At 38.6% G+C, this 27709-nt stretch overlaps 1 protein-coding gene across 4 annotated transcripts in view; it reads right to left on the reverse strand.

Annotated features, from left to right (window-relative positions):
* unc5a (unc-5 netrin receptor A) overlaps window positions 1-27709 on the reverse strand; it is a 398198-nt gene that overhangs the window by 62532 nt on the left and 307957 nt on the right. For all 4 annotated transcript variants that reach the window (XM_057851224.1, XM_057851223.1, XM_057851222.1 and 1 more), the window contains 3 exons: window positions 27293-27592; window positions 12522-12609; window positions 3403-3571 (listed from right to left, as the gene is read on the reverse strand). In XM_057851224.1, coding sequence (XP_057707207.1) covers window positions 3403-3571; window positions 12522-12609; window positions 27293-27592 — 557 coding nt within the window. The remainder of the gene's footprint in view (window positions 1-3402; window positions 3572-12521; window positions 12610-27292; window positions 27593-27709) is intronic.

Below are 27709 nucleotides of genomic sequence, written 5' to 3' on the forward strand. Positions count from 1 at the left end.
ATTATCTACTGTCAAAATCTCCTACCGACACATGCCTAGTGGCAAACTAATACTTGTATTTTAAATGTTTAAAAGTAGGGTTGTTCCGATCATGTTTTTTGCTCCCGATCCGATCCCAATCTTTTTAGTTTGAGTATCTGCCGATCCTGATATTTCCCGATCCGATTGCTTTTTTTTGCTCCCGATTCAATTCCAATCATTCCCGATAATTTTTCCCAATCATATACATTTTGGCAATGCATTAAGAAAAAAATGAATACAACTCGGACGAATATATACATTCAACATACAGTACATAATAGTGATGCACGATAATACATTTTTCAACCGATATCGATAACCGATAATTTCCTGCCCCTTCCACCCGATAATGTCACGCCGATAATTCTATTCAAATATGTATGTAAAATTTTAAAGTATACAAAGATCAAATGTTACTGTACAAAAATGTAATTTAGTGCTATTTTTTTCCACATCAAATGTGAACAAGTAGTAAATTCCACCATCTAAACAATGGCAATGACATTGTGTAATGGTAAGCTTTTGGCAACAATTACTTAGAGAGTAAACACCCAAGTTGCACAAAAATGCCTTTAAAAGTAAGCCATTCCTAACATATATCACATTACTACACTGCAAAAACACCTCCTTAAAACTAACAGAATTGGACAAAACTGTTGATTGCGCACATTTGTAGGCTAAATCAAGTATATAATTATCGGATTGCATTATCGGTTGAATTTCGTTTTATCTGGATTATCTGTGTGACGTCATAATTGCTATAATCGGCCGATAATTATCGGTGACCGATATTATCGTGCATCTCTAGTACATAAGTACTGTATTTGTTTATTATGACAATAAATCCAAAAAGCAAAAAATCCAAAATCCAAATAAAGCCAAAAAGATGGCATTTACATTATTAACATTCTTTCTGTGAGAGGGATCCACGGATAGAAAGACTTGTGACTTTGTATATTGTGACTAAATATTGCCATCTACTGTATTTGTTGAGCTTTCAGTAAATGATACTGTAGCCATTCCCAAATGCATGATGAGAAGTGGAACCATGACTGTCCGTAGTGCTACCAATTGATATATCTTCTCTGCGTTGGGAAATAAGGTGTTAAGAAAAAGATCAATTGCTACCTTGCTTCCCCACATTGCCTCCCATGATATTTCTAATCGTAGGGAGAGGGATTGTAAGGCTGTAGCCAATTAAAAAAAAGGCTCCAAAGGCTGCCAAAATTCACTCTACTTATTTTACGCTGCCTTTTATTTCCTATATAGGTAAAACAGCGCCATAACAGATTGAGCGCGAAAATGCGTGAGTGGGTCGTGCAGCGCATGCATTATTTGCGTTAAATATTTTAACGTGATACATTTTTTAAAAAAATTAATTACCGCCGTTATTGGGATAAATTTGATAACCCTACCTTAAGCCTAAAGACTCTGGAAGAAATTAGAAAACGATTTAATTAATTTTTTAAATATATATTAAAAAAAGGCATGGCCGATATTTTTTTGCCGATTCCGATACTTTGAAAATGACGTCATCGGACCCGATCGATTGGGATGCCGATCGATTGGGACATCTCTATTTAAAAGTTCTCGAATCTAGAGGCCTACATGTTTTGTGCTCACACTGACTTTCATTTGGGACTGTAAAGAATTCTTTTTACAAAGTGATATTTTTTTACATAACCCTTAATCACACAAGAGTTTCAGAGGGCTTCACAGGCCAGCAGTTGACCAGAAACAAGCACATCCCATGATGATCCCAAATTATTTTCAATTGATCGTACATGTTATAAGTCACATTAATGGTGTTACAAGTTCTGAAATGATTCACTTTGTTCTCATGTCATTTATACAACAAAAACTTGACATTTTAACAGTGCTGCGTAGACTTTTTAGATTCATTGTGCAAGCTGTGGTTTACAATAAGGCAAGGATACTTAGTACTGCGCTGTGTTGCCTCAAATGCCCCTCCGGGTGCATTCACTCAAGATCAAGACACACCTTCTATAGAACACCATCAATTCACTTAATAATGCATGGATAAGTCGCTTCATTGACATGAAAGGAGACTGAAATGGATTCCAGGCAAGAATAGATGATTCTAGCAAAATACGGTTAAGTTAATATTGGATTATTGACCATTTTGGAGCTCCTCTCAGTTTGGAGTTTGCTAAACAAGATGAAAACAACTTTTCAAATCATGTTAAGCATAGCACTATTGGCTGTTAAGGAGTGATCAAAAATAGATGACAGCCGTGCAAGAATTAATGGCAGTTGTTTTCCAATGAGAAAGATGACAGATTTGAAAATGTCAGAGAGGCAGATGCACTTCTCCAGTAATAATGATGGGAGGCTTAGAAAAAAAACAAAAGATCAGGACTAGTTTTATGATTCAACACTGCTCTCTATGCTAATTTGATGGGGACAAATTGGACTCGAGGTGACAATGTTTTCTCTGGAAACTCCATCACGCCAGTAGACTGTCTCTTCCCATTGGCCACATCAGGCTGAGGCGAGCATTACGGTTGCCAAACTCTTTGATCTATGGAACCGCACACCATCTAAATCAATGAAATTAGTATTGACACCATTCATTTGCTTCGCGACCACAATAGAGTCTCACTTTTTCATCATCTTAATATTTCCTCTAGGTGTGGGACGGCTCAATTACGCCACTGAGTGCTCACTCGAAGAGCAATTCATTTCCCTTCCGCCCGCTCCAGGATCCATTTCCTCTATCCCTCCCCAGTCCTCTTTTGAAACGCTGACACGACATTCTCTTTTCTTTGTCTACCTTCCTCTATTGGTGGTCATGCAGTTGGGCTAATTTTGGTTGGATTGATGATTAAAAGTGGAGGTCAAACGCCTGCCTCAGACAGATCAATCCATTCCAAGACAGCCCCCTGCCACCACATGCTGCGAGGGTGAATTATTAATGCACGATATTGAAAATCAGAGAAGACTTCCTAATACCCTAAAGCCCACCAGCAATCTTTCCTGTCTTTAAATTTCTTGTGATGGCCCTAAAGCCTTAAACCATGAAACTGACCGTGTTTGTAGATGCTCAAATGTTCTAACCAACTTTCCCCTCTAATTTCAAATTTCATGGCTAGAAACACTGGGAGCGAACTCCACCTCTAACTGTAATTACAAGCAGAAATACCTAAGAAGGACTAAAAGTACTTTGAAGTAAGTAATTTCTGAGAAACATGTTGCTTGGCAACTACTGAGCTATACAGAGTGGCCCTTTGTTCTGGTACGAAACTTTCTTGTGGTCAAGTGCTTGGCCTGATTGGACAGCAGACGCCACTAGAATAGATTGAATTCTCTGTGGTGTATTCTTAATAAGGATCAATGCTTGGCGTTATTGTGTCACTTTACCTCCCAAGCGCCCTCGTAGGTCTGCTTCTTCAGGCGGATGGCCCAGTTATCAAGGCATGCGTCAGAGCAGTGGTCCATGCTCAGTATAACGGGCCGGCTCAGGACTACCCCGGGGGGCCCACAACTCACAACAGGACTCAGCAGGGTCTGGCAGCCGGCCAGGGGTAACCTACACCGGTCACGACAAAGGAGCACATGAAGCATATTGAAGAGCTTTTACTTGAGTTATTAATATGATATATTGTTCTCTTTAAGGAAGCACATGACACATTCACCTTTGCAAATTAGTTGACAGTGTTAAAAGGTTAGAGGATTAACAGACAATGTCGCCCAATCTAGTTGTGTAAGTAACTAAATGCCCCATACCAGATTAATAGTTATTTTTACAAGTTTCATTTGACATACACTATGGTATTTTTCAGATTATAATCACACTCGAGTAAAAGGCTACGTTCATACTGCAGTTAGAATCTGACGTTTTTGCCATATATGTGTAGATATGTGCCGATTGCCGGTTTCAAGGTATACCGTGGTATGAAAACGTCACGGTTTCAAAACCGCAAAAATTTTCCATCATCCTAAGGTATTGGCTATTCTTTATGTCCCAAAAATTAGTGTTGCACCGATACCATTTTTTGGGCCCGATACCGATACAGATACCTGGCTGTGCAGTATCGGCCGATACCGATACCATTCCGATACCACTCTGTTAGCAAAAAATATATATATATGTATATATATATATTTATGCAACAATACAGTTAATTTACGGTTCGGTACCTTTTTCGATACAATTCAATACATTTAATGCTCTGAAACAGAAAATACAACTGTTATTATTATTATTATTTTTATTTGCTAACAAGCAAAAAATAACAGTGCCATCATATAAACAAGCATTTTAGTGCATAATATTTATGTGCTTACTTCTTACTGATCTGAAGAAATTTTGTATATAAGTGCTGAGAACAATCTTTACTGTTTGTAAAGTGGGGCAAACTGTTGATTGCTGCAGCTCTCTCAGCAGCTATATTTACTATATAAGCAAAACATCCTATTTGTGGTCCGAGTCCATCTGTAACATGTACTGAATTAACAGTATTTGCAGCATTGTCTATAGTTACTGGTATGGATTGATTTGGCCTGCTTAACTTCCATTCAGTCATGGCGCTTTCTATTTCATCAATGTGGACAATATGGACTACGCGTCGCTCTGGGCTCACGCAGCTAATGGCATGGGATCTAATGTAGCACATCTAGGTTGCTATTTGATGATATCAACTGTGTGCGCGCGAGAGTAGGCATGGGATTTAACATAGGACATCTAGGTTGCTATTTGATGATATCTAGTGTGCGCGGTGCGCCACTCGAGTGTTTTCTGGTCACAGAAGTCACTTCTGCTCATTACTGCACAACACCAGCATATGATAATCGACTTTCATAAACAGGACGAGTTTGAAGTACGGCGCTCTTAATTTGCCACTCATTGTTCATAATGAAACCACGAGTTTGCTTAGTCTCCCACGGTCTTAACCTTTCTGATCCTATCGGCGCTATAACAGTTAGCGTTAGCTAACGCATGCTAATCGTTTGTGAATGCCATGTTAGATGAGCAGTGTAACATCGCATACATCAGTTGTATTGAAGACGGCGGTGTAGATTTCGTTTGGTAATTTCGGGACAAAGATATACATATGTAATGATTTGGGAAGTTAGCTCACGTTGGGAGGACAGTATATTTGCGTTCAAATGATGCCAGTAGATGGTATCGGCGTCCTAAATGTTGGTACTCGTCGATACCGATACCACCAATTCAGGCCGGATCGGCGCCCCCTACCGATACTGGTATCGGTATCGGTGCAACTTTACCAAAAAATGCAGGGAGAAATCCCTCGCTTGCAGCTGCAAGGCTCAACCCTCCTCCACTGGTTGTTGCTCAGTGTCAGTGAGTCATGTGTGCTACACGATGGCTGGAGGAGGCGAAACTCCTGAACTTTTTCCCCCATCGAAGAAAACGAAATCGCTGGTATGGGAATACTTCAGCTACAGAAAAGTTACAGATGGCCTCGGCTTAGAAGAGGAAGGGCAACCGACATGTAAAACATGTTTGCGGAGGGTAGCTGCCGAGGAGGCAATACCTCCAATATGATTTAGCATTTATACAAAATTAAAGGTTAGTAAACACTGTCATGAGTGTTTTCCACGAGCAATGAAAATTAACTCCAGCGTGTTTAGCGTTTTTTTTTTTCCCTCTCTGGCAACTGTGTGTGGGAAAGAGTGTGTGTATAATGTAAACATGATACGAGTCATACACACATGCTTTTTATGGAAAATAATTCAATTACCGTAAATTCCGGACTATAAGCCGCTACTTTTTTCACTCCCTCAGTATCCTGCAGCTTATAGTCCAGCGCGGCTTATTTGTTGATTTATTTGGGTTAATAGGTAACACTTTATTTGAGAGCGGCGTCATAAGACCGTCATAATTATAACACTATCAAGGGCATAAATGAATGCTTATGACTGATGTCATTGTCCGGCAAACTATGTCACTAACTCCATTTATGTCCAGCTCGGATCTTTTAAATCAATTCAAAAGTGAGATAATTTGCCGTTGACACAAAATGACATCTGTCATAAGGATTCATTAATGCTCATGGCAGTGTCATGTCATAATTATGATAGTCTTATGGCACGACTGTCAAATAATGTTACCAAATACCATAACTAGCAATTAATGAAACAACTGGAACAGCAACTGAAGAAATAATTGGCACATAACATGAATTTTGATTGTTATTTACATCTGTATCGCTGCAATGCATGCTAGGAGGCATGTTGGACAACAACAGTATTGACGGCAGGTGGCAGCAGAGGTTGACTGTCTCTCCAAGGGAGCAGTGATGTCCAAATGAAGCTTCTTGAAGCAATGGTGGTTCATTTGATCTAATGACTGTCATAATTATGACATGACACTATCATGGGCATTACTGAATGCTTATGACAGATGTCATTAAGTGTCATCCGGCTAACTGTCACTATCTCCATTTATGTTCAGCTCGGATCTTTTACATCCATTCAAAAGTGAGACAATTTGCCGGATAACACTAAATGACATCTGGTATAAGCATTCATTAAGTGTCACAACAGTGTCATGTCATAATTATGATTGTTTAATGACAGTTTTATGGGGCCACTTTCAAATAAAGGGTTACCAAATACAACCCCTAGCAATAAATGAAACTGAAACAGTAAATCAAGAAATAATTTGCAGAGAACATGACTTTTGATTGTTATTTACATCTGTAGTGCTGCAATGCATGCTAGGAGTCATGTTGGACGACAAGTGTTGACAGCAGGTGGAGCAGTGATGGGCAAATAAAGCCTCTCGAAGCAATGAAGCTTTTCAGCCCATTGGTTCAAAGCTTCACGGTGGTTCATTTGGTCTTATGACAGTCTTACGGTGCCGCTGTCAAATAAAGTGTTACCGGTTATTATCTTTTGGTGTAAAAATTCCATAATACAATGAGGAGTGCTGCGGCTTATAGTCCAGTACGGCTTATCTGTGAAAAAATGCAGTTTTTGTGTCAAATTTGGTGGGTGCGGCTTATAGTCAGGTGCGCCTTATCGTCCAAAAATTATGGTAGGCTACGTTCATACTACAGGTCTTAATGCATGAATCCGATTTTTCGTGTTTTTCCGACTTGAGTGAGGCATTAACTTGACGGCGTGAACGTGACAAGTCGCATAGAACTGGACCATTTCAAATCCGATCTGGGTCACTTTCGTATGTGGTTCAAATCCGATCTGGGCTACATTTTCAAGAATGTCGCAGCGGTCTGTCCTGTTAAGTCTCCCAAATCGGAATTCATGCAGCAATTACGTTATCAAAGAGCGAGAGAGACGCAACGGCAGCAGTGCAGCTGTGCGTTATTAGCGCCTAGCTTGCATTGAAAACGGCTTTTGGGGAAGGGTCGGGCTTGACAAAAGTCATAAAAAAATAAAAATGGGTTGAGGATAAGCCCGAGAATGATCGGTTTTCTTTCTGCTCTATATGAGCAATACTTCAAGATTGCTTACACGGCCGAGAGTCAGGGCAAACTGCCCGTATGTGTGTGTGACGTATGACAGTGCGTGCATGCTATCGATCCATATAAACTTTGAATATAAGCCTAAACAGGAATTATTTATGTCTGTTATTTGTGTCCTCTTTTTGAAAAGCAAAATATGATATCCCTGGAATGACGGATGACAACCAGCATGTGTGGTCATTTGTTTTGATGCTTCTGCGCATGCGGGTCTTCTTGCTCCGCGCGTGTCGGACTGCGGATTAGTGCGCATGTGTAATACTTGAATGGTCTCAATGGACAAAGGCAGTCTGAATGGGCACGCCCAAAAAAACAGATACGACAATTTGCTAATATGTTTTGAAAACTATAAATCCTGTTCAATGTATTTATTTATTTATTTTTTTGTTAACCCAGATACTGTATCTCAAAGTAACACATTTTAGAGCTGTAATTGCAAAACCGTGAAACCATGATATTTTTGCTTAAGGTTATCATTCTGTCAGAATCTCATACCGGCACATGCCTATATGTGTGACATGCATCTGATTTTTTTTCATGCAGTGGGAACAGTCTAAACGTCTATAAGACGACTGTGGAGGAGAAACACGATCAATATGCACGCGGCGTATACGACATCAACAGGAGAAAAACGTTGTCACTGTTCGATGAAACAAACAACAGATATGAATGAGCAATGATGGACAAAGGCACAGAAAATACTTTTGCTTCTTGACACCAAACGTAAAGCTTTCACGTTAAAAAATGTTGTCTCCATTAACATAACCTTTGCCCTCCCAAAGGCACCATATTTAATTCTGAATCCATTGCGTCACATGACGATGCGTTCCAATGTGCGTATGTGTTACATCATGGACCCGTTTATCTACAGGTGACATTTTTTCATGGAAAGTGAACGGCTACGCAAAAAAAATTAACAAAAAACCTGAATTGGGCATAACAGCCTGAGTTGCACCAGCTAAAAAACGCAAAATGAAAGGAGAAAAACACATGTACTATAACACACATTGGAGCATAAGTCTGATTTTAGGGTGAATTTTATCAAAGACCAAGAACAAATTTATAGTAATAACAATAATATTGAGAACAACAGGCTAAAAAGGCGTCTATTAACGAAACATTTTAACAGTTATTCAGATAATTACAGCTTAAACAACATAACCCATTAACCAAACTCTCATTTTCAAACTAATTCACTATCTATTATATTAGTCTTCATCGTATCACTTCACTTCGGAACAACTCAGGCCATGTTTACAGGATCGATCTTGCGCAATAAAGCAAAAGTGGCGTTTTTCCGTTATTTTAATCCCGCGTTTACATGACCATTATGTGTGGGGAATTTGCGTGCACATGAAAGCGCAAAAGTGCATGAAACGTTCAATTTGCCTATGTAGCATGAATTCCCTTTGTCTGTAGGTGGCAGCACCACCAAAACTTGATTCCTGCGTGTAACCTTTCCCTTCTGCCGTTTCCTCTTTCGTCCTGTTCAAATAACAACATGGCGAAGCGCATCAGGCAGAGTTATTTTGTGTGGACTGAGGAGGAGGTAGTAATTACAAGGTTGCTACTTGAAGACATGTTTTCATACACTGTCGGACTGTCTGTGTGCACTGACGTCATTAGTATCTTCATCCCTTTCACTGATATACATATTGGAGCACTATCGTCACCTACGATTTCGGAGTACTGAAGTCAGTTGCAGGTGGGTAGTAACGTGTTACGTTTACTCCATTACAATTACCTGAGTAACTTTTGAGAAAAATTTACTTCTAACAGTAGTTTTACAAAGCCATACATTTTACTTGAGTAAATTTGTGAAGAAACGCTACTCTTACTCTGCTAATTTGCGCTACAATAGTCATTACATTATTTGTCTATATTACACATAACCGTATTAGATTTTACTTAATGTAATGCAATTTAGCAAACCCAAAATCACGCCAATACTGAGTCACCATCTGAACCCGAATGTATGCATAGGTTACCAGCAATGACCTGCCCATATGGATAGTTTTGGTTTGGTTGATTTATTCTAGCAATTCAGCAAACAGTTCACATTCCATGCAGGGTTTTGTGCTATGGTAAAAACCGTATGTCCACCAGGTGCACCTTTATAGTAAAATACCTCATAACATTGGTGGTGCCCCCTAGTGGCAAAAACAATAACACAGTTTCAAAATAAAACAAATTGATACAGTGAATTGTTACAGTGAATATGGCTTGGCTTCTGCTACTACTTTTTTCCTCTTTGCCAGGGACGCAAATAGCGGCTCAACCACCAATGAGACGTCGCAACAATAATGACATGTTCCATTATACCAATCAGACTCCGGCTTGTCGTTCTATGATCAACCGGCTTGTTCAATCACCTGACGTCTTTATAGCACCTTAAAAAAATAAGTATTTGACATAAAACCGCCGTCAACATGACTCGAAAGCGCGGATTTTAATCTCTCTCTCTGTATTTATTTGGCACCGATTGACCATGGAAAACCGGATACAGTGGTACCTCTACATACGAATTTAATTCGTTCCAGGACCTTGTTTGTAAGTCGAAATGGTCGTATGTCGAGCAGGATTTTCCCATAGGAATACATTATAATTCCATTAATTCGTTCCAAAGCCTAAACACATACACTAAATTCTTAATAAATACTGCTGGCACTGTTACAAATGGCAATTAAACATAGAAAAACAAATAAGTTATAAATAAATAAGTCAGAATAATATAATAATAATAATAAGAATTAATAATTATTCCTGTAAATAATGTAACGAATTGGATTCTAATATGGCGGACACTTTTTACTGTCCCTGAACGCACCGCGAAGCTGACGTCACGGTGAGATAGGTCGGTGCGGTAGAGATAATACTTTCGTTTTCTTGAGAGCAGTCAACTGCTTAAGACAATGGGCGTTTTGTGTTGGATAAGTTCTTAAATAAATGATAAAAACGTGACGAAGCTGGCGATTTCCTTGGCAATGTTACCACAATAATAATTGTCACCTTAACTTATAAATAGTGGCGAACGGTGGTCGGAAGAGGACCATGGAGCTGTATTGTTGAGCCAGTTCAGGGACGCGCACACCAAGCTCATATTTTTCTATAACTTGCATCTTCATTTCAAAGGTAAGCATCACTTTTTTCCTTGTTTCTCCAACTGTATCAACTTTTTTTGAAAACTGTGTTGATTTCTCACACAAGAAAATCCACCGTGCGTTCGTTTGCAGTGCTGTCATGTCGTCGTATTTCGAGCAACTCGTCGGATGTAGAAACAAATGGCGGCTCAAATTTTACGTCGGATGTCGAAAAGATCGTGTGTCGAAGTGATCGTATGTAGAGCAGGGGTTCCCAACCTATTCCACTAAGGCACACTGTGGGTGCAGGATTTCATTCTTACCAAACAAGATGACAACACTTTTTCCCCAATCTGGTGTTTTACAAGTGCAATCAGTTGATTGCAGTCAGGTGTGGCTTGTTTTAGCAGAAGCCTCATTGGTTCAACTGTCTCTGCTGGATCGGCTGGAACAAAAACCAGGACCCACAGTGTGCCTTGAGGACTGGGTTGAAAACCCCTGATGTAGAGGTACCACTGTATATGATCCTTTTAATTTCAAAATAGGAAATATGTTTTCTCCACTAGAGGGCACTCATGCTCTTTGGATGAATAATGCTTAATTTCTGCAGATTTTTGTCTCGCCGGAAGTCAACTTATTGCGGTTTTGTAATATTTTATCGTACAGTATAATAACAGTTCATACAGTATATCATATTGCTTTGTGCTGAGAAAAACAATACCATTGTTTAAAGAAAAAAAAATCAAACATCTTAAGCAGTTACAATGTTACTCATTACTTGAGTAATTTTTAATCAAATACTTTTTTTCTTTTTACTTGTACTTAAGTATATTTGTTGGATGTTTACTTTTACTTGAGTAATATTATTTTGAACTAACACTACTCTTACTTGAGTAGAAAGTTTGGCTACTCTACCCACCTCTGGTCAGTTGTCATCCAAAACTTACCGTATTGGCCTGAATACAAGACGGTGTTTTTTTTGCATTTAAATAAGACTGAAAAAGTGGGGGTCGTCATATATTCGCGGTCTAGACGTTATACCCATTTACGACGCTAGGATGGCGCCAGATATCATTGAATCGATGTTCTGTCATGACAGATCTCAGCTACTCTCAAGTTTAACCAGTTTTTATTATTTTATTGCAATATTTTTCCTTATTCAGTTTGTTTCAAGACTACAGTTACAGTTAGACTTCACTTTGATGGTTAATGCAGTTATTGCAATGTTTTTGTTTTATCACAATAGATTGGTTCATTTACATTTCAAAAACCAGAAGCCATTCATTTACAAATGTGATTGCACTTTAGTTTACATATTTAAATGTTCAGATATTAAGATTTGAATGAGACAAAATAACATGCTTATATTGCTATAATCATTTTTCAGATGTACTGTAATTATTTTCTGTATAAAAATTAATTTGGTGTTCAAAAAGTCTTTTTTTCAAACTTGAGTCTTGAAAAAGAGGGGATTGTCTTATAATCAGAGCCGTCTTATATTTGGGCCAATACGGTACTTTTACCCACTTAAGATGGCGACGACAGGGGGGAAGATTTCCACTCTGGAAGGCGTTTTCAAATTTTTGTATTCAAAACGCCGTGTCAACAATAGGGCTCTTTGGAAAAGTTTTGCGTTGTCACCCCCGTTGCCGTTGTCGTGTAAACGGCCCCTTAGTCAGTGTGTGGATGTAAAGGACACACCTAGAGCATCCTTCATGTGGATGTCAGTGTAAAGCATATACAGTTATAAGTCGCACCTGAGTATACAGTTAGCCCAAGGGAAGCCAAACTATGAAAGAAAGTGACTTATACTGTACAGTCTGGGAATTTCACTAAATTACTTGATTTACATGCAGTATATCCTTCCTATACAGCTCTGGTGTGGACTGTAAATATTTTCCCGGTGGAGCAGTAGGATACCAAAACAAACAGGAGTGCTTAAGAGACCCACCTTAAATCCTCCTTTTTCTGAACGGTGAGATAAATCTCATAGATCTTGCCTCTGGGGATGGCCTCTGGAGGAATGAGCAGACTGATTCCTAATGCAAATAACAAAAGGTGGAGAGTGGAGTAGTGAGAAGAAGGGCTCATTTGTTCAGCCAAAACAGCGCTTTTGTCATCTCGCAAAGACGAGTGAGCCTCGACCAAACTGTGCGGCTCTGCGAACAGCAAAACAAATCTATGGTGAAGGTCATCAGCAGTCTGATGCAAATCTCAGCATCAGCAGCAGAGGTGCCGCGCGTCTCATGTGGTTGACAATTAGCAGAGACAAAAGCGCGCAGTGCATTGCAGTTTTAATGTGTTCTGTCTGCCTCAAAGTAGATAATTGAGACCAAGGACTAGAATACTCTGGGAAAATCCTTGCATCCCCATGAGAGAGGTAATGCACCTTAGAGGAAAAAGAAAGCGCCGGTGAGGTCGTTTGAGCATTGTGGCATTGTGGAGCAACAATTACCCACTTAGAAATCTATTTAAAGTGTTGTACAAAAATATGACACAATTGTGTGAGGCTTGCAAAAAGGCTTATCTGTTGAATCAGGTGAGTCTGCTTTAAATGCTCACAGTCCTATAAGAATCTATAAACCCCCACACGCCTCAACTAAATGAGCTCCAGGCAAAAATAGGTTGAAGAATTACGCGGCTCTGCTCTGACTCAATACATGCTGGTGGAAATTGTGTTTCTGTGTCCCAAGGAGATGATGCATTGTATATCCTGCATGGTTATAAGTTAACCCATGCATAAAACATTGCATGAAAACAGGAGCACTTGGCGCAGTGACTTCCACAAACACCTACAAGACCAATGCTTGAACAGTTTAAGCTATACGGTTTGATTAGGGGGAGGGTTATACGAATACAACAATTTGATTTCAAAATCCAGGTAATGGAATTATCCCTGTTGTTATCCCAATTAATATTCAATAACAAGAACGAGATTCAGATAGTGCTAGCATTTGAGAATTGCCAATATGAGCTCTTTATGACCTCTTTTATAAAAGTTAGCTTGTTATTTTTTTCTTACAGTTAATTACATCTACATTTAAAGGGAACCTTGGACTTCAACACTTCTAAGCGCTAATAAGTCACAATTGTTCTCTTTTACCTAAATATGTTATCAGAAACACATAAAATATTGACATTGATTTAAAAATATATATTTAGTACATGTTTTGACCTACGGAGGGCGCCATGTTTTATGCACGCAATGGACGCTCAGGGTGATGACGTAGTTTGTCACAGTCACTAGACAAACACTACTAGGTTATTGCGATTCCTTCTACGTCCAACACATAAGCAATCAGTTAAAAGGGGCGAGTACTTACTATTTATGTTTTATTGAGTATTTTATTACCTTTTCATGACCTCAAAATACTTTTTGCATGTGTTTCCGTCATACTTTTAAGCATTGTGTGTTCTTGTGGTAGCTTTAAAGCAGAAAAAAAAAATACATGTGGGTAAACTTGAGAATGGCGGACGCTCGGTAAGCAAGAGGTTAAAGCGGCATCAAGCCAAAAAAGTGGACCAGAGTGGCCAAAGCCTGGAATGATTCGAATGAAAATATGGAGGGTGCCACTGTGTGTGGTTTTTGCAATGCTGGGCTCGCATACCACGGACACGGTAGCACATCGGCCGTGAACGAACACTTGAAGCGCCGTCACCCTGGTGTAATTTTGGAAGACAAAAAGAAACAACAAGCTGGCAGATCGTAAGTCCATATAACTAACGAACGACTTTTTTTTTTAAAGTTGCCTTCATGTGTGTCGTATAAACCTGGATTATTAATTTTTTTTTTTTCGCGTAGTTCACGTATGTATCTACTATGCTGCTGCTCCCGAAAGCTGTAGGTCTCGAGTCTCCTGAGATCTCTGCGCACGGCATGCAGACTGTATTTATTAGGATCATGGAAGCTCCCGCTTGGGGGAAAAAAATATATATACGTTGTATATATACAGTATATGGAAACACTGGCCTGCTTACGATAGTCCATGACTGCGCTAATGTTACTTACTTTATATGATAAAGTATTATGTATATACTGTACATATAGTAGTATACTATAATAATAATAATACTATATATTTGCCAGCAGCATTTCACCTCATTGTTTCTGATTTATTATTGTTATTTATGTTTATTATTTAAACGTTAATAAAGAATTTAAGCGTTCCTAAATGTTTTTTGGAATTAATAGGTGTCAACAAAAAATTGAATACTAAATTAGTAAAAAAAAAAAAAATACACACACACACACACAATATATATATATATATATACATATATATATATATATATATACATATATATATATTAGGGCTGTCAAAATTATCGTGTTAACGGGCGGGAATTAATTTTTTAAATTAATCACGTTAAAATATTCGACCCAATTAATGCACATGCCCCGCTCAAACAGATTAAAATGACAGTGTCATGCCCATTTGGTACTTGTGTTTTTTGGTGTTTTTTTCGCCCTCTTCTGGTGCTTGGGTGCGACTTATTTTATGGGTTTCAGCACCATCCATTAGCATTGTGTAATTATTGACATCAACACTGGCGAGCTACTAGTTTATTTTTTGTTTGAAAATTTTACAAATTTTATTCAAATGAAAACATTAAGATTAACATTAAGATTAACATTTAATATAAAATTTCTATAACTTGTACTAACATTTATCTTTTAAGAACTACAAGTCTTTCTATCCATGGATCGCTTTAACAGAATGTTAATAATGTTAATGCCATCTTGTTGATTTATTGTTATAATAAACAAATACAGTACTTATGTACAGTATGTTGAATGTATATATCAGTCTTGTGTCTTATCTTTCCATTCCAACAATAATTTACAGAAAAATATGGCATATTTTATAGATGGTTTGAATTGATTTGAATTTTGAATTAATTACGATTAATTAATTTTTAAGCTGTGATTAACTCGATTAAAAATTTTAATCGTTTGACAGCCCTAATATATATATATATATATATATATATATATATATATATATATATATATATATATATATATATATATATATATATATATATATAACATTAGTCGACTAATCGTAAAGTCTGCTGACTAGTCGGGAGAAAATTTGTCGTTTGGGACAGCCCTATTCTTAAGGCATCTTCAGTATGTTCTGTCCGTAGGCATCGAAACAAAACAAGCTGAACGCGCACGGTAGTACTTTGGGTGTCAAATTCGCCTTTTGTAAGACGTTTCGCCAGTGTAGCACATTTTGGCAGAACGCCGTTTTTTTTCCTACTCTCGTCTCAACTCATCCCGTCTTCCCTGTTAATTGCTTTTGCTGCTCGTTTTGTGAAATATCGACATTGTCATTCTCATTAATGTTCCTCTTGGGTTCAAATTGAAAGGGTTGAACAGATGACATGTTTATGTCATGCTCAGAGTCATACTCTGGAAGCCCGGCAGCGTAACCATGTGGCCTCAACAACAAGGGTGACCTACTAGTTAAACTAATTTTACAAATTGTATAAAAACGAAAACATCAAGAGGGGTTTAAATATCAAATTATTTTAACTCATAATAATATTTATATTTTAAAAACTACAAGTCTTTCTATCCGTGGATCCCTTTAACAAAAACCTTGTTAAAGATATACCAAGCAATGGCGTACCGCAAGCAACACGTCACTTCCGCTCATTAATATTCATGACATTAGCTACCGTTGCTAACCGAGGACAAGCCATCGTTTGTCCCTAATAGGAAATGAATGGAACTCGTGTACGAAGGAGACGTTAACAGCGCTAAACCTACCAATTCTCTCCGAAAATGATGTGCCTGGTGCCAAATTGACTGGCATAGATGTGGAAGAACATAAAAATATTCAGTTAAAGAGATGGCTTTAGTGTCGAAGGCTGAAAAAGACGAAAAAAACGAGCCGACCTAAGCATAGCTTTAGCTTTTTTATCGACGCGACTGACAATGACATTCTCCCGTTTCAACAAGCTATCCTTTACCATCAGCCCTGTCTTTCTTACATATCCTCTGGTTGTCCTACGTCTCTTACCGTTCTTGGGGGTAATTTAGTTAGCTTTGTGTAGCGATCGTAAATGCTACTCAGTGACAGCCAACGAACACTTTTATTTTTTCATTGATAACACATCTTAATCCTATAATTTAATTACACTCCCCCTTACTAAAGTATATATATATATATATATATATATATATATATATATATATATATATATACGGTATATATATACGGTATATATATACGGTAACAGTGGCAGTCAGATACCATTATAATTCTTTTCAGGTCATTCATTGTCAGACAGAAGCAGTACGGCACAACGTTACGCTAAAAAAATAAGTTAAAAATATAAAAATGGCTTACCTCGTTGTCTTCTGAACGACCATGCCCACCCAACATAAAGTTTACTGCATATGAAACGTGAATGGATTCGCCGAGCTGGTGTTAAAGTCCGCGCAAGTTGATTCGGTCTTCACATTTTTTCCTCCCGAGTTTTTGGTTTCCGGGAACGTATGAAGAAAACATCCTTCATGGTCGTAATGTCTAGAGTCGTTTCTACAAGTTCCAAAAAAGCAATGCGTGATCGGCATGTTAGTTTTTGAAAGATTACCGGCGAAAAGTAGCACTTTTTACGTTGGGTCTATGCGAGGGCGGGTCTATAATGTCCCACTCCGGCTTTACTTCCGCTTTACGATGCGACGTCACGGTCTAAAAATAGCCTGCGTGCGGTACGCCATTAGGAATGGGCAGCCTAACCAAGATATATAAGCAACATTTTTCTTAAAATGGGTTAGGGTTTAGGGTTCAGGCTTCAAATAATAATTCCAAGTGGAAATAAGTGGGAATTTTAGAATCAAGCTGAAGAGAAATCTTTCGTGGACTATGCATTTAGCACACACTTTACACGTCAGTGTATGATTCACAAGGCATTATCATGACTGAAAGCCCTAATTGATATTTTTTTTGTTCTCAGTTTTATTCTAGTAGTCTCCCTGAGTACCGTCCATTTGGTACAATTTTACTATGAATGTAAATGTTTGTGACTGTGCTTTGATAATGGGCTAATTATGGTATGCAGAGTGTTCTTCTGCCTTTAAGGGTTGCAATTAAGATTAAAAGATAAACGAAGGCCTGTATATAAAAGAAACAAGTGAATCCAGAGTTTCAGCATCAAATTATCTCTACTCGCAGATAAACAGACAATTATCCATCCATTTTAGATGCCACTTATCCTCATTAATGTCACTATTAAGCCTGTTGGGTACAGCCCAGACTGATCACAAGGAAATTTCATGATATAGAAACACTTTTTATCATTACGTTTCTTTTGAGTTCAATTCAATTCCATACAGAAAAAATACCATGTGTTGAGTACAAGACACAAAAAGAAAAAGACTTCTACATGGATATTTCAATGTTAAGATGGTAATTTTCCAGGTAGACCAGAAGAAAAAGGACTGTAATAATACAGTGGGGTTGCTGTGGTTACACGTCATCTACTTATGTGAACTGAAGTCGCCATGGTTACTAGGTGGCAAACGGTCTCAACAGACCACATGCCCGACTGTTCTTGCAATAACAATGCCTATTTGAAGGGGGGTTGATATTTGGGCACCTATATTTGACTATATTTTTTAAATAATTCTAATGGGACGCAAGACATTACCTGAATGTTCTTGCTTAAATGCTAGAGTCTTATTGCGCAGTCCAGTGAACCTGTCAAGTGAAGATGCCTTCACGAAATTGAAGTAAACCACTTGATCTCAGTTCCTTCAAGACAAACTACTCTCCACAATTGACTCAATTCTGAAGGATCATCTATACCAGGGGTCCCCAAACTTTTTCCTGTGAGGGCTACATAACCTTTCCCTTCTCTGATGTGGAGCCGGGGTCAGTTTGTAACAGAAAAAGTGTGACGAGTGCCTAAATGTAAAAATGTACTGTTTTTCAGAAAGCCACAATCAAATAACCCTTTCTGAATTCTTCCCGGAACAAAAGTAAATAAAATAAAAATAATGATAAAATAATATAATAATAACACTATTAATTTAATAGATAATAAGCAAATAACCCTCTCTGGGTTCTTCACAGAAAAAGTCAGGAAATAAATAACACAAGTATAAAAAAAAAAGACCAAAAAAAAATTGTACAGGGGGCCGGACCCAATGTGGAGGCGGGCTGTATCCGGCCCGCGGGCCGTAGTTTGGGGACCCCTGATCTATACAAAAGTTTTAAAATGGCAATATTCAAGAAAATAAATTACAGTGGTACCTCTACATACGAAGTTAATTCGTTCCAGGACCTAGTTTGTAAGTCGAAACAGTCGTATGTCGAGCAGAATTTTCCCATAAGAATACATCATATTTCCATTAATTCGTTCCACAGCTCGAAAACCTACACTAAATCCTGAATAAATACTGCTGATACTATTGCAAATAGGAATTATACAGAGAAAAACAAATAAATTGTGAAAAAAAAATGGAATAATAATAATAGTAATAATAATAATTCCAGTAATATTGTAATGAAACGGGATCTAATGTGGCAAATGTGTTTGTGTGGGGTACCTGAATGCATCGCGTTGCTGACTTGACAGAGTGAGATGGGACTTTTTAACTTTCACTTGCGCGGGACAGTAGGCATGTTGTGTTGCACAAGTTGATTGAATAAATGATTAGAAACCTGACGAAGCTAGAGATTTCTTTGGCGATGTAACCACAATAATAGTTGTCGCCTTAACTTATAAAGACTGACGAACGTAGATCGGAGGGGGACCGTCAAGAGTAGACATTCTACAGCGGTACTGTCAAGCCAGTTCACGGATGCGCACAAAACGTCCATATTTTTCTATTGTTTCCATCTTCATTTCACGGGTAAGCATCACCTTTTTGCTTTTTTTCACCACCTGCACTCACATTATTGGAACCCGTGTTGATTGCTTACACAAGAAAATCTGCCGTGCGTACATCTTGCAGGACAACAAATAAACTGCGGGGCTGTCATAGATTGTCGAATTTCGAGCATGTCGTCTGATGTAGAAACAAGTAGCGAGTTAAAATTTACGTCGGATGTCGAAAAGATCGTGTGTCGAACTGAAAGGATGTAGAGGTACCTCTGTACTTGCACTCCACAACACATTTTAATCCCCTACCGGTATGAATGCACCATTACAATTAATCCCCATACCCCATTTATTCAGACTTTCTAGCAATAGGTGAAAATCCACGTTACACTGTGCTGTGAAAAAGTATTCTTTTCATATTGATTATTTTGTTTAAAATTTGAAATAGTTCAAATTTTCCCACAACAGCTTCTTGTCAAAGAAATTAGTTAATGCGGTTCCCAGGCGGCTTTAGAAGATGATGCCTGATGATGCCGCCCGTATTGAATTTTAAATTAAACTCCAAGCTATACACTTACCTGTCATGTTCATTTCTGTAATAATTATAATTAAGAAATATTAAAAATAGAGAGTTACTTTTAAATCACCCTGTGTCTTTTAAAAGCCTAATTGTATCATCAATGACATGATTGATAGTGTCTCTATCCATGACCACCTTTGTGGGAATTACAATTCTTAAGTAGCTAGCGATTTTGACTGTAGACAGGCAATTTTGTAATTGAAGCTAGTTTCGCTTAGCAAGAGTCACATTTGTTTTTTAATGGACAAATGAAATCAATAGTTCAGTGATCCCTCACTACTTTTCGCTTCAAAGTTTGCGCTTTCAGTCTGTTCCGGATTTTTTTTCCAATTTAAAAAAAATACAGATGAGCTGTCCCGAGCCAATCCCATAGTCTCACTCTCGCTCCCTCCCTTCCTCTATCTGCTCTTTGTTCGTCAAGCACATCACTGGAGTTGCTTAGTAAAGTTAACAATGTTGACAGATGTTTGTGTTTGATCTTGCCAGGGTCACAGACTTCAAAAGCACCGCATGCGTCAATCATCGTTTAACTTGTTAAACAGTTGCTGTGTAAACATATTGTGTTTAAGTGAACAGCTTGAAATTTGAGTAGACTCACTATGATTGAAAGGATTTGAGTAGATTCACTATGAAGAATTTCATAAAGCCAAGCATTTTCCTAGTACCGTAATTTCCGGACTACAAGCCGCTACTTTTTTCCCTTATTTTGGGTCCTGCGCCGTATGCAATGATGCGGCCAATTTGTGTATTTTTCTGACGGCCGCCAGTGGCGCTCGAGCATGGAATGTGGGAGTGAGACACGTGGAATATATGTGTGGAGGAATACGCTAGTTTGCGCTATTATCAGTAGTTTAACTTGCGTTGTGCATCCGCCTTTGTGCATGAGTAGAATTGGCATACCTGCATCATGGAAAATGCACAAAGAAATTAAATTGGCCATCCGAGTTGTATGGGAAGCTTTGATGACGAGCGGCGAGAGATCGTTTGCCAAGACTCGCTGCATGCAAAGAGCAGCTTTTGCACAGGTTTGCCGGGGGAGCCTGGTAGCGTGAAGCGCTGTGAAAGAGTCCGCCATCACCAACGGGTTTCGAAGGGGCCATTCTGCTGCGTGACGAGGACAGCACGGGCTAGGAGTGAATTTGCCTCATTATGGGAGACATTGAAGGCGATAGCGAAGGAGACTGAGTAGGTGCGTGGCGATGTGCATCTGAGGGTCTTCATATCCGACACTGAGTGTGAAGACTTCCATGGTTTGAATGCACAGGAGGAAGATGAAGATTGCTAACAAAGACTTTTATGTTTTCATCCACCAGCACAATTAGTGCTGCACCGCCATGCTGATGCTATATAACCTCCGTGCCGCTGCTATATAACTGCCGTGTTTGCCGGTGCTGTTTGGAACGAAAAGTTAAGGTGTGTTATTAAAATTTTGAAAACCGTATATTTCTTTGTCAATGTCTCTTGTTACTAAGTGGGCACACGCGGCTTCTAGGCAGGAGAGGCTTATGTATGCACAAAATGGTTTTTCCTTTAAAAATGTACTGGGAGAGGCTTGTAATCAGGGGCGCCCAATAGTCCAGAAATTACGGTACTTTATTCTTGTTTAAAAATATTTCGGTGTGACAGAAACATGGTTAACTTATAATTATTACATTGGAAGTAGGAGTGGGAACCTCTTGGTACCTCACTGTACGATAGGATTTGCGATTCAAAGCTCACGATAATGATGATCTGACGATATGGTGATACAACAATTATCAATACATTGGTCAGGAAATCAATTTAGGATATTCTACAAACAACTAATTAAGAGAAAAACAAGCTTCTGCTGTGAATTGGAATGAGTTTATCACTAGTAGACGTCCAACCCATTTGAACTGGAAGGGTGGCAGCGAATGAACATTTATTAATTCGCTGCCATTCCTCCCAATTCAAACAGATTGAACGTCTATGGCTGTCAGTGGCATCAACGCCAGGCAATTAGGTAATTTTGGCCCACATAAGGTCTCACTGGAACAGCACCAAACAAAAGTTCCAGCATCATCCCCTTGTCCAATGCAGAATTTTGACTCTTGACAAGGTGATGATGCTGGAACTTTTGTTTGGTGCTGTTCCAGTGAGATTTAAAAAGATGATTGCCTGAAGATGACATTAAAATTCCCTCAGTCCTTGATGATATGGGGCTGCATGTCAGGCAAAGGCACTGGGGAGATGGCTGTGGTTAAATCTTCAATAAATGCACGAGTTTACATTGAAATTTTAGACAGCTTTTTTATCCCTTCAATGGAAAATATGTTTGTCATTTTCCAAGATGACAATGCATTATGCCAACATTCCTTAGAGAAAGACTCATCCAGTCAATGTCATGGCCCGCAAATAGCCCAGATCTCAACTCTATTGAAAACCTGTGGTGGAAATGGAAAAAAATGGTCCACAGCAAGGCTCCGACCTGCAAGGATAATCTGGCAACTGCAATCAAAGAGAGTTGGCACCAAATTGATGAAGAATACTCATCCATGCCTCAGAGACTGCAAGCTTCATAAAAGCCAGAGTTGGTGCTACTAAATACTAGAAATGTGTTTGGATTGTTATTTCTTTGTTTGTTTCTCATGATTCCATATTTTTTCCTCAGAATGGAGTGATTCCATATATATTTCCCTGCACTTGCTCTATAAAAGTAACATTTACTGACCACCACAATGTTTTCTATTCACTTTTAGTGTTTCTGAATGCTAAAGAGTTGCAGTTTTGAACTAATTAATTATGTTTTCAAGCTTTTTATCTGAGTTTGTTCTACATGATACAATGTCTGAGTTAGTGCTCATCAGAGACTGGTGATTGTATACTTTTTGCTTGGGGTTTTGTTATGGTGGGAGAATTTGATAACAACTTGTTGGTTCCTTTTTTTTTTTTTTTTTTTTTTTAAATTTAATTATTACTTTTTTTTTTTTTTCAAACATTGACACCTTCTTAAAACGATATCTCGATTCTTGGCAGGAGCATATTGATAACCTTTTGGGATACAAAGTATCACGATATATCACCATTTCGATATTTTGTCACACCCCTAATTGGAAGTGCTTAAAAACATTAATATATACGGTATATACTGGTATATACATAATCAGTGGCGGACTTGGCAATTTTGGGGCCTAAGGCAAACATATCCAGGGGCCCTCTTCTTGGGTCAGGGGTTAAAAAGGTGAGAAGGGTGTGGAGGAAATATGTTCCAGTACACTAGGGCTGTCCTAAACGACAAATTTTCTCCTGATTCGTCAGCTGACTAGTTTTACGATTAGTCGACTAATCTAATAATTTTCTTTTTTTTTTTTTTTTTTACTAATTTAGAAATGAAATTTTTGTTGACATTTATTAATTCACAAAACCATTTTGGAACACTTAATTTTTTTAATAAAGTACAAATAATCATGTAAATAACAATAATTAATCACAAATAAACAATGAGGTTAAATGCTGATAGCATTTACTAGTGCAAAAGAATGGAAAATAAATAGATTCAGAACGCTGACTTTGCCTTTCCAACATTATTCAAAACAATTCTTAAAAAAAAAAATTCTAGCATTATTATTATAGTATACTACTATATATAATAGTAGTATCATAATTATAATAATTATTCATTGCCAATCATATTTGTCATAAAGAGTGCCTTTTGAAAGCTATTCTTAGTGTAGGATCAGTATTTACTCAACATATTAAAATATTAATTCGGAAGTATGTGGGATTAACTCCAGAAATTATTATTTATTTGACGAACATGACATGATTTTATTTTTAAATGTTCACCGGAGGTAAGTTCGCTAAACCGCTCCCCGAAAGCTTTACACCCCGTAAAAAAACATTCTTCGTCATTGCTTATGGTGTCACTCACCGATTTTTTTCATTAGCAAATGCTGTTAACCAGCTGTTGAGTGTTATTGGATGACTGATTGGAACTGTACTGCATTGTTTCGCCACAGGGTGTGCTGCCGCGTATTTTATGTTCGGTGTGAAGAAGAATAAAGTTAAAAGAAGAAAGTTAAAAGAGGCATTAGTGGCCTGTTCTCAACTTCTCCCTCACTGCACTTTGGCTCTCATGGAGAGCACGTTCGCTCATGTGTTCGAAATAAATGATAGCCGACGTGCATAGTAGCAAGTGAGCTGTAAAAATAGCGAGTTTAGTGGCATGAAAAACGCGGGAGAGCTAAGTGAAGCTAACGAACAGCTAAGCAGAGCTAAGCGATGCTAAACGGAGCTAAGCTAAGCTAAACGATACTAAATGAAGCTAAGCGACTGATACTCAGTCCGTCGTTGTGGAACAGTCCATTGTGCATGTGTGTGTGTGTGTGTGTGTGTGGGGGGGGGGTCATATAAATGCAGCATTCAAATGGCTTTCTTTTTTGTTTTGTTATTTGTTTGTTTGGTATGCTGACATAGTTATACATGACGAATAGTTGGGGGTGCTGCTGGCTCCGGTGGCCCAAGCCCTTGCTCGTTGGGGCAGGGGCAGCTGGTTGGGGGCCTAAGGCGGGGCCTACTTCGCCTGAATAGTAGATCCGCCTATGTACATAATTAAAAAATATATATACACAAAAAAAGTGAAAAAACGTGTCTTATAAGTGTCTCTTTCCATGGCTAAATCTGAATAAATACATTGCCCTACTTCGCGGTTTTTCACTTATTGCGGCGGGTTCTGGTCCCCGTTAACCGCACAAAACGAGGGATCACTCTAGTGAGACTAGCGTGACAAAAGCGTACTATGACAGCTAGGAGTGGGAACCTCAGGGCACCTCACGATACGATACGATTCGCGATACAAGGCTCACGATAACGATTATATCACGATACAGCGATTATCGATGTATTGGTCAGAAATTGGATACATGAAATTCTACGATACAACTGTTGAAACGGAAAAAAAAAAAAAGATTATTTGAAAATAGAAAAAAATACTGTTTAAGTCATTTATTAAACAGTGACACCTTTTCTGTGCAACATTGCTGTAAAATATAAATCTACTGCAAATTGTGCCCCTGCACATATAGAGGAAACCAACCACGACCACTGATATCGCTTGGAGAGATAAAAAAATAAATAAAAAGTGCCGTAGGTGTCAGCAGTTGAGCTTGGAGTGGGGCAATGATAAAATTGGTGGGTCTTTTCTTCGTATATGAACTTTGTTGCCTGGTTTGAGCACTTCCGCTATCTGCTTCAGCAATTAAGATGTCAGACTTGCTCAGTCACAGTCTTCCTCACCTTAAAAACAACAAAATAAAACAAAAAATATTAGCTACTTCATAGCGTTGAGTTGAAATCCTGATTTTTTTTGTGTGTGTTGGAAGTATTGAATTAAAAAAAATATGAATTGAATGTATAGAAATTAAAAATTCAATAATTACCTATTTTTAATATGTAGGCTACATCAATAATTACCTATTTTTAATATGTAGGCTACATTAATTATCATGCACATCACTTTATATATCTTGGAACCTATTCAAACCATTTTTATAGCTTATTGTATCAAAATGACAGTAATAACAGTTTGTGTAGTAAACTAGATGGAAATTGGTTCTCAAATAAATCGGTAAATTCATGTGGGCTTGTTCGATATTCATTTTCATCCAGTTTAGGGTCCTGGTTTATTTTATATCATTCAACACCAAATGTCATCAAAATAATTAGGCTCGAGCGTATGACGTGGCACTCGCGAGGTTTCCGCCGCTATCGCCATTGTGGAAGCGAGAAACATAAGCAATGAGGCATTTCAACACAGGTCGCTCTTTAAAAATGGTTGGAAATTATTGTGCGGTAAAGAATTGCAACAACCGATCGAATAGAAAGGAGAATGTACAGCTCGACGGAACACCATTGAGTTTCTTCCGGATCCCTACATGGAGAAAAGGCGAGGGAAAGCTCATATCTGAACTTACCAAACGTCGAAGAATGGCATGGGTGGCCTCGATCAGAAGGAAGGGCATAACGTTTGATTCTCCAGTTACACACTGAGTTTGCTCTATTCACTTCCACTCCGGTAAGTTAATTTCGTTTGTTTACGCAAATTTCAGTAACTTTACGCCCTAAGTCGGCCTGTTGTTAGCTATTGCTAAAGCTAAACAACTAGCATGCATACATGTGCATTGTCTTCATAAGACATAATTCATGTCGTTGCTAAATGAAAAAGCTGTAATATTTTGACGTGAGAGAGTGGCAAAGAATTTGTACACAGGCTACATTTTATGCAGCAAAAGATTTGTACATCCGTGGTCACAGACTAATGTAAACACACATTGCCTACCTTTGCTAGAAAGATGTGTTGCCGTTTGCTATGGTCATAAAGTGAAGATCCTGCACCCATCCGCAGCAAAACTGTTCGTAGCTTTGTAGCGATTTGTAGTTTCGGAATTGCTGATGAGTGTAGTAACATATACCAAACACTAAATACAGCATGATGTCCATTTCGCGTAGTGGTGGAAGCTTGTCGACATCTTTATTCCATTTGTGTTTGGCTTGCTCGTGAGGGTCAACATTGTTCACATCCTTAAAATTGCTCACATATCTGTCCTTCGCCGTGGTAACAAGTTTGTCTCTGTATCGAACTGGCAAGTATTCCTTACTTTTTTCCATCTTTGGTTGCCGCTAAGTTTAAATGTCCCGTGATGCTTCCGCAATGGTTGCGTTGTCGCAAATCTCGCATGATCCCGTGCTGCTGTGACGTAAACGCTCGAGCCTAATACATGTAAATTAAAAAGTCAATTACATTGCAAAACTTTCTTACCTCAAGTGATGAAAGCAAAGCTCACAAACTCCAGTGTCCACTACGTCACCAGCTCCCAGTGAAACTTATTTTTCTTAGACAATTCTTGCATACAGCAAAGTCCTTGTTCACCTTGCTTCCTTTCTTGTTGGTGTAAAATCTAAAGTGTGTCCCCATGTGTGATTTTTAGCAATATTTTTCTCATTTTTTCCCTCCACCGTTCTCACGGAGCTTTTTTATTTTTTCAACCCACTTGGAGCTTCTCTTCTTCTCTAGACAACTTGTGCGCACTTTACCCTCACCGCCACTCCCGAGCGCCCCTAGTGGACCGCCAAGGAATTGCTCAACAAACATTGAGTAGTTTACAGCATCCATACTCCATTGTATGGCCAATATGTTAAATAAAAGTATCGATTCTTGGCGGGAGCATATCGATAACCCATCGGGTTGCAAAATATCGCGATATATCGCTGTATCGAGATATTGTCACACTCTTAATGACAGCAAAGGACAGAAAATGTAAAAGCTAAAAAAAAAGACTCACCAGTGTTGGGAATCGTCAGCCTTCCGCCCAGGAAGTTGAAGGTCCCATAGGAGGTATTGGCCACGTCACGGGATAGTGTTTTAAAGTAGTTCTGAGTGGACAGCCTGCTCACAAAGTCTGCAGGGTCCGAATTTAGCTTTCCATTGTGCAGCGTGTGCGAACCCTTTGGAAGCGGGTCCAGCAGAGGCCCATTGGTCATCGAAAACTTGCTGGGAGCATCGTGTCGAGAACGTAGCGTGCCCTGGTAGCTGGTGGTGGTAGTTGTTAGATCGGGTTGGATGGTAAGCAAATGAGAATTCTCTGTTTGGATGATAAAGCGTGAAGAGAGAGAAAACAATGAGTGGTGGAAAGGGAGGTGATAGCTAACACACACACAGAGACCTCACACTAATGCTGTCACAACACCAAGAAAACTGA

This window comes from Corythoichthys intestinalis, chromosome 11 (assembly GCF_030265065.1).
Source record: "Corythoichthys intestinalis isolate RoL2023-P3 chromosome 11, ASM3026506v1, whole genome shotgun sequence".
Lineage (NCBI taxonomy): Eukaryota > Metazoa > Chordata > Actinopteri > Syngnathiformes > Syngnathidae > Corythoichthys > Corythoichthys intestinalis.